Source organism: Leptidea sinapis, chromosome 10, assembly GCF_905404315.1.
Source record: "Leptidea sinapis chromosome 10, ilLepSina1.1, whole genome shotgun sequence".
Taxonomy (NCBI): domain Eukaryota; kingdom Metazoa; phylum Arthropoda; class Insecta; order Lepidoptera; family Pieridae; genus Leptidea; species Leptidea sinapis.
Window position 1 is genome coordinate 7,877,039 of NC_066274.1, and position 10,435 is coordinate 7,887,473.

A 10,435-nucleotide genomic window follows, 5' to 3' on the forward strand; every position below is an offset into this window, starting at 1 on the left:
GTCACGACTCATAAAACTCTTGTGCCATACTGCCAAGTACACTGCACATACAGGTAGTTACTTCTACTGAAAATCTTGAGCGGTGTCATAGAAAGCTGAGAAATAGTGTCTCATTGCAATAGGGGGCTTGACACAATGGAACCAGCTTTCGTCGAGCAATACATTATGGCTTTGTTTTCTGTTATTGTAATGATTATTTCATTGTAATGTACAAAGTTGTTTAATGACACAGTTACGTATCAAAAATTACATCACACACGTTAAGGACGTGAAGTTATTCTTGCCAATTCGAAATGTAAACATTATAGATATACTTGGTCCTTCAAGCCGGATTCGTGTTTAAATTCTGATATATATAAGCTCTTGTAGATTGTTTGAAAACGATTTAAAGTTACATGGACATTCAGTATAATATTTATATTTTTTTTCGTACGTGAGTATGAAACCATTGGCGTTGCTGGGCTCTCTCGTAAAGATTGGATTGCAGAAAGGCCGCCATCTTGTAAAAATTTAAAAATCTTTAAAAAAATATTTTCAAAAATATATTAAGTCCGTTTCGATTTAATAACTTCTTTGATTAACGCGGGTGTTGCTTATTTGAATAAAATACTTTGAGAATTAAAACGCGTTTAATTGTAACTGTATTTTTACATTAGATTTTTGCGTAAAAGTTACATTTTTATTTTTTTAACCCGACGTTACCGTGACCTTTGCAGAACACGTTTTCGGAAGGACTGTTTCATTCAAATAGTTTAGATTTATCCACCTTTTAAATTTTTTAATTTCTATATTTTTAACTGTTATGTAATGTCTATCTGTCGTTAGAATTCGTAACAAACATTTTCGCCACCCTAAAACATCTGAAACCTTTCCAAATTGAAATCCTCGTTTCAAAAAGTCATATAACTCAACCATCCACCAAGTAAGATTGAGATTAGAAGCTAACGTCACACACAAGGTTTTGTAAAGCCGTCATTCAAAATCAGGTTGCAGAGAGCGGCGTTCAGAGTTCCTCTTTGATGTTACAAGTCAATGGCCAACACACACATAAACACGCACTCTCTACGCTCCACGCCACTATCAGAATAATACATTTCCTCGGTGGACCGTTAAGCATAATTCTAAATATAAAAAACTTTTGTAAAGACAAAGGTTACTCAAATAATGTTAAGCATATTACGGAAACAAAATACTTGGCAGATTAGGCTTTGTTAAGGTTAAATTAATATCATTCAACAGATATTAATAAAGCATTCATTGTTTCGTAACTAAAGCAATCGTATGAAACAATTTTTCTACTTTTTGATCCAAAAAAAATCAATGATTTTCAATTTATACATAATATTTTTTTATGTTTGAATTTAAAGCTCTGGGCGACCACCTCAATTATTGGCAAGATTGATTGATAGTGAATATATAAGTATTTCTGCTAGAACATAAACAATTAAAACATGGCGAATAAAATAAAAAGGTTGCGTATCGAAAGATCATGTAATAAAAAAAAAGTAGTAACAAGAATTTCGAGAATTTTAAAAAGGTGGTTTTATATCTTGTACAATGGTTTGGAAACCTTCATGTGCGCTTCGAAACTCGCATTTTAACTTGTTTATATTGTCAAGTTAAAAAAAAAACTACAACTAAAACCTTAGCTAATCAATTAATTTAGAAAAATTATAATTAAATGCCGAATTGAACATTACCTTCGTCAAAGTTATAGTAATAAAGTTATTAATCGTATGCAAAATAAGACAGTAGGACAGGCTTCGTAGGAAACGATATATAGAGTCGTACGTTGCGTCGTGCTCGCTGGGTGGCCGTGACGTCACTCGTGGAATGCGTACACCTCCCCGCGCCCCCCCCCCCCAGCCAGCCGCCGCCCGCGCAGCTCAGCCCACGTGGGCACTACGCAATACTACTACAATATGCTATTGAGATACCAGAAAACTTAGTTCTTCATTCATCACACATTTAGTTTATAATTGTGTAAACGATACGTTCGTATTTCAATAATTTTATACCTGATATAAAATATATTATACTTTTAGGTCAAACCCATCTCGTAGGTTCTTGAGTATGTTGAAGTTTGAATTACTAGAATCGTCACAATATAACACGTAACATGTAACACATCGTCACATGTTAATAGTATTGCAGTATTTTTGAAGCGCTACGAATAACGAGTTACGACAATTTAAAACGCTATCCAGCCATGTTCTTTGAAATCTAGTAATATACTGAGGATTAACTAAACGTCAAGGGAATCTGGTAATAGAATATGAAGTATGAATTGCAGTTTTGTACTTACAAATAAATATTTCTTTGTGAGGTAAAATATATTTTTAATTCCTTACATTAATACTTTCGTTCTCTGTACTTCTTTGCAATGTCAAAGAAAGGTCATTTATGCCTGTGCGGTGGTCTCGACATATTCTGTTTAGAGTTTTGTTATTGCTTCTTCAAAAGAAAATTGAATACCATTTAAAAAATTATCCAGATAGCGGAAAAATAGTGCTCGGTTTGGGCCTGTCCTGGCGAATACGGAGAATGTCGGGAGGTTCCTGAATGTAGGTCCTGTATAGTTGAGTGAGGTCTTGCGTTGCAATGATGATGAAGATTAGTTGACGAGTCAGGGCTGTCTCACCGTGTGTTTCGCCATCATTGTTCTAAGTTCAGTACAATCGACATCTGCTGACTAGTACTAGCCGAGGAAGCTGAAGTGAATTTTTTAGAGGTATCTTCGCTAAAGGGCATTGTTACGGCCTTCGACCTGGACTGAACCATGGCGATATTTGTCAGCGAATATCTTATAAGATCCATTTTTCATCACGTCTCATTTCGCACCAAAATTGCATCACTTCTGCCGTGTTCAACATGGTATGGTTAATCGCGTGTTTCTCTCTGTAGATCATGTGGCATCAATTTTCTAACCTTTTTTATTTTACCGATTTGATTCAGTTATGTCAATATTGCGAGTATGATGTATACTTATTCCTTGATAGTTTGACGTGAATCAGCTCCTACCATAGCATTTAATACATTTAGTTCATTCAATCTGAAACTCGAAATTTCCTCTATGGAAGAGATTAAACTAAAAACGCACGATGGAGTCATTTGTCGCATCATCACTAAACACAGCATTGATATTACGAGCTGTTTCTGCTGCGTTAGTCCCGACAACTAAACCAATTTTCAGAATCTTAACATAAAACGAAGCTAAATATATATAAATCCCTACTTAAGCATCTGACTCATCACCGTCATCAACGGTGCTTTTATTTCGTTATCGCCATGGCAATCTTTGAAAACGTATTTCTATTTGTGTTTTTATAAACAAATTCAAAAGACAGCATGTATGTATCTGCCAAAAACCATTGAATAGCAAGACTTAGGATCAGCTTGAGGTTTATACTATAATCAGTGCTAAGACGACATTCTGACGTAAGTATCGACTTAGATGCTGATGCCGACAGTGCAGTGAGATAACTGACCGGTGATATAACAGTGTGCTCATAGATTACTGATGAATGAAAACTAAGCAAAACGGAAGTAGATGCAGCTCTGTGATGTCACAAGTACAAACTGCATTAAAGTTTGTTTAAAAGTTCATAAATATAAAATCTTATGTAATGAAATCAAAATATTATTTTGTTTTTTTTTTATATACGGTGAATATGGAGAATTGATTCCGAGTCATGGATGTTTATAAATATATATTTATGTATGTTTAAGCATGTATATTGCTTTAAATATATCATCGTTGTTATGAGGAATGAACAATGTAATATTGATACATTTAATGCAGACAGAAAAGGTAAGCATTTGCAAATTTTCAACACGTTGAAAATTGAGAAATGGGTTTTCTTTCAAATACATTCGCTACTTTCCGCATTTCGTGTGTATTGAGGTACTGTTCAACTCTCAAACACAAGTATAAGTCAAGGATCAACCTATCACCACTAAGTTCAACAAGTTTTTAAATATAAGCGTGTTTAATACAATTAAACACGCTTAAATTAATTTTGTCGATTTAACTGGTGACGACATATCTTCGATGTACAAGTGGCAATTTAAACATAAACATAATGAATGAATGCGAATGGCAAAGTGCTTAGGACCCTGTTCGGTCTATTCTTGTTCAGAATTGTTCTTTTTGTACGTAGTTTATATCACTTCAATGTTAATAATCCCTAAGTTTGTTTGTTACGCTTTCACGGCACAGCTACTGAACCAATTTTGAACTGAGCGTTTTATCCTGGAAAATCTATGGTTTCCGCGAGATTTAGGAACAACTTCTTCACTCTGATGAGCTATAACTATACCAATAGTAGGTTTAGTTTGCCATAGCAATCTTCCTCGAAATAAGATTCATATCATATGTTGTGAACGGGAGCGAAAACGGGAACCGGAACTGAAATAGGTCATGAGATAATCTTCAATTCCAAACTTGCTTATTATTTTTATAAACTCTTTATGTACGCGGCCGAAGTCGTGGGCATCAGCTAGTATAATATAGTTTCATTATCACAGCTGGCATGAACTACTTTCACAGAACCGTCACCAGTCCTGTGGCAGTAATTTTTAGTAACGTTAACAGGATAGCATTAAACACGTGCTTCAATATGAACTTCTCTTTTGTTTCTTTTAACGTCATCGGCATTATGATATTTTTCGATGACTATAGTTTTTATTCGTTTTATAGTTTAGTGCTTACTTATAATTACTTTATCGTGTTTCAAGTTTCGCTTCGCATAATTATGTTTTAGAAAATTTTTCATACTTAAAACTGAATTTGTTAATTTTATGAGGCATTGTTTGCTATCGATCGAATTTTATGACATATTTTTTTTAAGAAAACAAGGGACGAGAAGAGCAGGACGTTCAGCTGATAGTAAGTGATACGCCCGGCCTATTACAATGCAGTTCCGCTCAGGATTCTTGAAAAACCTCAAAAATTCTGAGCGGTGTACATTTAATCCAAATCGTATAAACGAGCATTTAAGCATAAGGCGTACAGGAAACAGGGATAATTTTAGAAAACATTCAAAAGATGGCCGTTCGGACGGTGTCTTGATTCATTCGTACATTATCTGGGGTCGTGCCACAGTAATTATCTGTTTGATTGCCTGTAAACCGGCTGGAAATAGTACAATATGTTGTTTCATTTATCTCTTGCTTATGACCCATTATGTATATGCTGTTGCTGTGAATCTACTTGATGAAACTCTTTGATCTTTCTATGGAAATATTTTTAATGGAATAATAGAACAAACCAAAACTCTCCCTTAACGCCACGAATAACATCATCCCCACCTCGACGGTGCGGTTTTCAACGAACTTTTTTACACATACCACAAAGCTGTGGAATGAACATTCCTGTACTGTGTTTCCGGGACGATATGAAATGGGTACTTTCAAAAAAAACGCCTTTCATTTGTTTGTGCGTGAAATGTAGTTTGAAAACATCAACGAACAGCTTATATCCAAATGATAAGACTAATTATTTAAGTTCCTAACATGTGTTGCAATGTTAAAATTCAATTTAAATAAAAAAAAAGTGATCGACGATACACGTGATTCGAACAGTGAATTAATTTTTGTAGTTTTTAAGAAACTTCTCTCTAATCTAATACACGAACTCTACTTAAATCTTTTAACAGCTGGAAAAAGTAATAAAAATATATATAACAACCAATTACACCAGTTATTACCTATAGCAATCGCTATCACATTGAAAACAGTATTTAATTCATATAATTAAACCAATAAAACAGATTAATTTATCTTAACGACTGTTGTTTATAAGACTGATTTAATACGAGGCAAATTTATGAACGTAGAGTTTGATAGTGTACTCTACAGATCGCAAAAGACCATTGGCAGCTGTAGGCATAATATCTTGCTCTTTCTATTCTTTTGTCTACTCTAGCTTGCACTTAAGAACGTACGGCGCCTATGTCTGCCATGAAGCAGTAATGTGTAAGCATTATTGTGTTTCGTTCTGTGAAGGACGCTAATGAGGTAGCGTAGAGGTAGGTTGTCGAATATTCGATAATAGTTTCAAGAAATTAGCACACGGAATTGACGACATAGCAAGTTACTACAGTAAAAGGTGATATGATCTATGTGTGTTTAATATCAGCCAACAGCAGTGAAAAATACTAACAATTTTTTTAGTAGCTTATGTAATTAACGCGTTTGTTACACATTTTAATAAAATACTTTTTAAAGGATTAAAACGGGCGTATTTTTACATTAGGTTTTTGCATAAAATGTACATCTTTATTATTATTTTACTTAAACCAACGTTACATGACCTTTAAACAGACCACTTTTTCAGAGGGACCCGGAAATACTATTTTTTTTGGGAATAAACATATTGTAATAAATACTTTTACAATATATACGATTCAATAGTGCATAAATTACTCTGGTTGCACTGTCCAACCGTGCTTAGTTTCGTTACATAACCGAGCATTGCTGCTTAGTCACCATCAATACCCATGTTATTGATAAATTCAGTGAAAAGTTACTCCAAAGTTTAAAATTACTTCTCCCTGTCCTGCACTTCTGTAGTGACAAAGGTAAGATAAAGACTAAAAGTTATAAATTTGGAATAATTGGACCAGTATTCCATCTATTTATAAATGTAAAAAGGATTATGATTCACTGTTATATTATCATTTTTTTTTCATTATTATTGATTTATTGTAATCCATATTTATGCTGCTACGAAATAACAGGTATGAATTCTCTATGAAATGCCTTTTAATGGGCTCAAATTTCCCGAATATTTACCATTGTAATGTATTTTTTCTATGCCTTAATAAGTTTTAACCTAGTGCATTCACGATAAATATCGAGTAACTCGATAGTAAAAAAGTAAACATAAGCCTAGGTAAGGCTAAGCTATGTAGACATATGGTAAGTCAGTGAAACGGAAGCAGGACTCATCCTAGTGGAAAAACGACAATGTGCAGTGATTTGAGTAGCTCAGTAGTGACCACGTGTTGCGGTATTTGAGACGTTATTTGAGACGAATGCAGCTTGCTGGCGAAATATGACATAATCAACACCAATATATGTCCAAGTTGTTAAGGAGTTATGCTTCTTTTGTTCACCATAAACTTGGTATAATAGACGAACCGTGTGTGATCGTGAGATAACTATCCTTAGACAAAAACCTAGGTGTGAGAAAGAGTCGGAATAGATGGACCCTGAAACCGTTTTGAGACAATTTAGTGTCCATTAGTCTCCTGTCGAATTTTACCGCATTTTAATTTTAGTGTTTTTATCGTAATTTCCTCGTGATAGACTAAAACGGAATTTTGTTTAAGATTCACTTAAGTACACCATTGTAAATAATTCCCATTATAACACAGGTTAGTTACAAACAAAACTTAGCCAATTCATGGATAATGACTATATAACACAACTAATGTTAACTATTATTGTACTCTATAACCTCGTAAGACCGAAAGTTATACCGAATTTCGAAAACGGGTTGTTGTAATGACCGGCGGTACTCTGTAAAGGTCCAAATTTTTCGTAATAAAGGCTGAGAACTTCAAATAAAGTTTTTTAAGTGTTCATAGATATCTGACTGACTGAAATTAAGTTGAGGTAGGTATTGCTTAATTGTTGTTTTTAAGGTAGGTACTTCCGGTTTTAACCACTACTTTAAGCAAAAAATATAAAACGATACCATTTGAAACTCTTGCAGAATTTAAGCTTCGAATTCATATGTACTTGTACATTATAAATATGGTTATTTTGATGCAGTTCAAAATACGAGGTAATACATTTTCGTTGTTTTAATTTTGATGCACAACTTAAAATCGTGGGTGTACTAACAATCGTTTATAGGTCCCAGCAGCTGTCGACCGCCGGCGATCATTGTTTGGAAGAGGTCAGACTATGTGTGGGAATAATGAGATGAAAGGGGATAGCAAATAAACCTTAACAGAAGAGGAGAGCACCACAACATGCAGCGTACGAAAGAGAGGGATGCACTATCGGAAACCACAAGATGTCTCAATTCCAACAAACCGATCTCTGTGCGGTCCTTCCAGAATATTATGTTATTGTAAGTTTTTTAAATAGTTTTATTTCTTCTTTTGCTGTCAAAATCAAAGAGCGTGCTATTTATAAAAACCTACAAACACAATGTACGTATTATATTTTTGTTTATTTAGTAAAATACATCATAGTTTGCCAAAATCATAATTGATAACGATGATGTCTTTACTAATACTTTACTATATAGTATGTATATATGTATGTACTATATAGTACAAATAACCGAAGACAACATTTATTTCATTAAAGTAAAGTGTTTTTATTATAAAACATCAAAGTGAGGTCTTCATTAAAAGCTTTCACTGACGTTGCGTGGTTCCAAGTTGATGTCTCTATCGCGACGAGCGCGGCGCGTGGTCGGTGCACCGGCTCGGCTCAGTTCCCGCTGAGAGATAATTACTTCATCTTGGTAAAGGTCCGATTTACCTTACAGTTATTTCGTCATTACATACACTGCGCTATCTATAAATTATCTTATATTATTATCATGTTGCTTCTAGTAACTATTATTCTGCGTCTATTTAAATGGTAATTTTGAATTAAGAATCCTACTATTGACTGGCTGTTAATAATAACACAGAAATAAAAATCAATGGAATGGCTTAATTCTTCGAAATGATTGTTTAATAATTTGCAAGGAAGGTAAGAAGGGTGACGACCACCTCGACGTGGTTCTTTCTAAGAAACCACAACCTTCCTCGAACCTGAACGTTTGAAAAGAATAATGACATCCATTGTACGAGTAACATTACTGGTTACTTTATCCTTTTATTAATACGTGCTTTTGTTAACACCGCCTGACTCTACATTTTTATTTGTTTGGATTTATTTAGTATTACTAATATTAAGTATTTGAAATCATGTTTCGATATATTTGACTTTAAGTTAAGTTTAAACGCAGCTTTCGGAAATAACTTTATAAATATACATTTTTTTAAATACAATGTTTTTCGGACTGGTAAAGTTTGAAATAAAAATGCTCTTGAAATAGAATATACTTATGTTCGTTGATAAGCTATTTAAATTGATTTAAGAAATGTCAAAAGTAGCGGGAAAACATATCGTAGGTTGTGTCTTGTGTTAATTGTAATAAGAAACAGTTAAAATATGCGCGGCCTTGATAGTACACATGGTTACCACTAGTCGGCGCCACACGGATCAAGTTGCCGCGTTCCGTTTTGCTATTGACATTCGCAGAAAAACATATACACGTGCAAAATAATAACTGAAATTAAACACTGAATATTTAAAATGATGAACACTACACCTTTTCAAGTTCTGAGAGCGCTAGAGCTGCGTCAACCCAACTCGTACGAATATACAAATCTGCGCTGTGGCGCGCCTCGGCAGCTGAGGGAGATTCTTGTGCAGACGTTATCCGAGGATTCGAAGTAGCCTCGGGATTGGGAGCCACCATGATCTCGGGGCCAAACTTGTCACCAATATCCTCATGAAGACGGCTGGAGTCCGTCTGGCGGCGCAAGATGTCATATCACTCGCCGACACATAACCACACAATCGCACACCTAAATCCTGCACCTCTGTTTGTCACCAAAACAAATCACGAGAAAATAGTTTTGTCTTGTAAACGCGCTATAAGTACGTGTTGCTCCGAGCGCGGTGCGAGCAATACTAAGCCAGAAACGAACTTGAATGTTTGTCGCCGCCATCATGATTCTGCTTATTATGTTGTCTTCCTGGCTCACGGAGACGCACGAAAGCTTACGAAAACCCTCGAACGACTGGCTGGAAGACCACACACGTGATATAGCTCTCTCGCTCTTATTGTGAGACGGATGGATTACACTAAAATAAAAGCATTGAATGAAGCTGTCGATTGCAAACTTGCAGTTGCAGTAGTAATAATCGCGTACCATCATTCGACAATGAATAGCCTTGTCACTCGTTTACATCGAACAATAATATGGAGTAAGATAATGCAATGAGCACTTGATCTATATCTCCAGTAGAGTTTATAAATAAATATATAGAGTTTCAAATAATAAAGGATTAATAAAAACTTTTCAAGTTTCGGTTCATCCATTTGTATATTGTTACAATCACTATTATTATCATTAATATAAGACAAAATAATCCTAAGATAGTAAAAAAAAAGACAAATAATCTAATTATTAAATATGACTGCGTCAAAAATTTAAATATATGTAGGTTGGCAATTATACATTTAAAACGCATTTAATGTATAGTGTCTGGAGTCTCGAAACTATAAGCGATTGCCAAGTCTATGGCCATTAATAGAGCAAGACATTTTTTTTTTATGTCAATAAGGGGCGAGACCAGCCAACCAGGACGTTCAGCTAATGGTAATTAATACGCTCTGGCCATAATAATGCAGTGC

At 34.6% G+C, this 10,435-nt stretch overlaps 1 protein-coding gene across 1 annotated transcript in view; it reads right to left on the bottom strand.

The window, feature by feature from the left end:
- LOC126966571 (protein patched) overlaps positions 1–9,750 on the bottom strand; it is a 37,777-nt gene extending 28,027 nt beyond the window's left edge. Inside the window, exon 1 of the mRNA XM_050810698.1 lies at positions 9,344–9,750. Within this exon, the coding sequence (XP_050666655.1) occupies positions 9,344–9,493 (150 nt within the window). The 5' untranslated portion in view covers positions 9,494–9,750. The remainder of the gene's footprint in view (positions 1–9,343) is intronic.
- Positions 9,751–10,435: the final 685 nt, after the last annotated feature.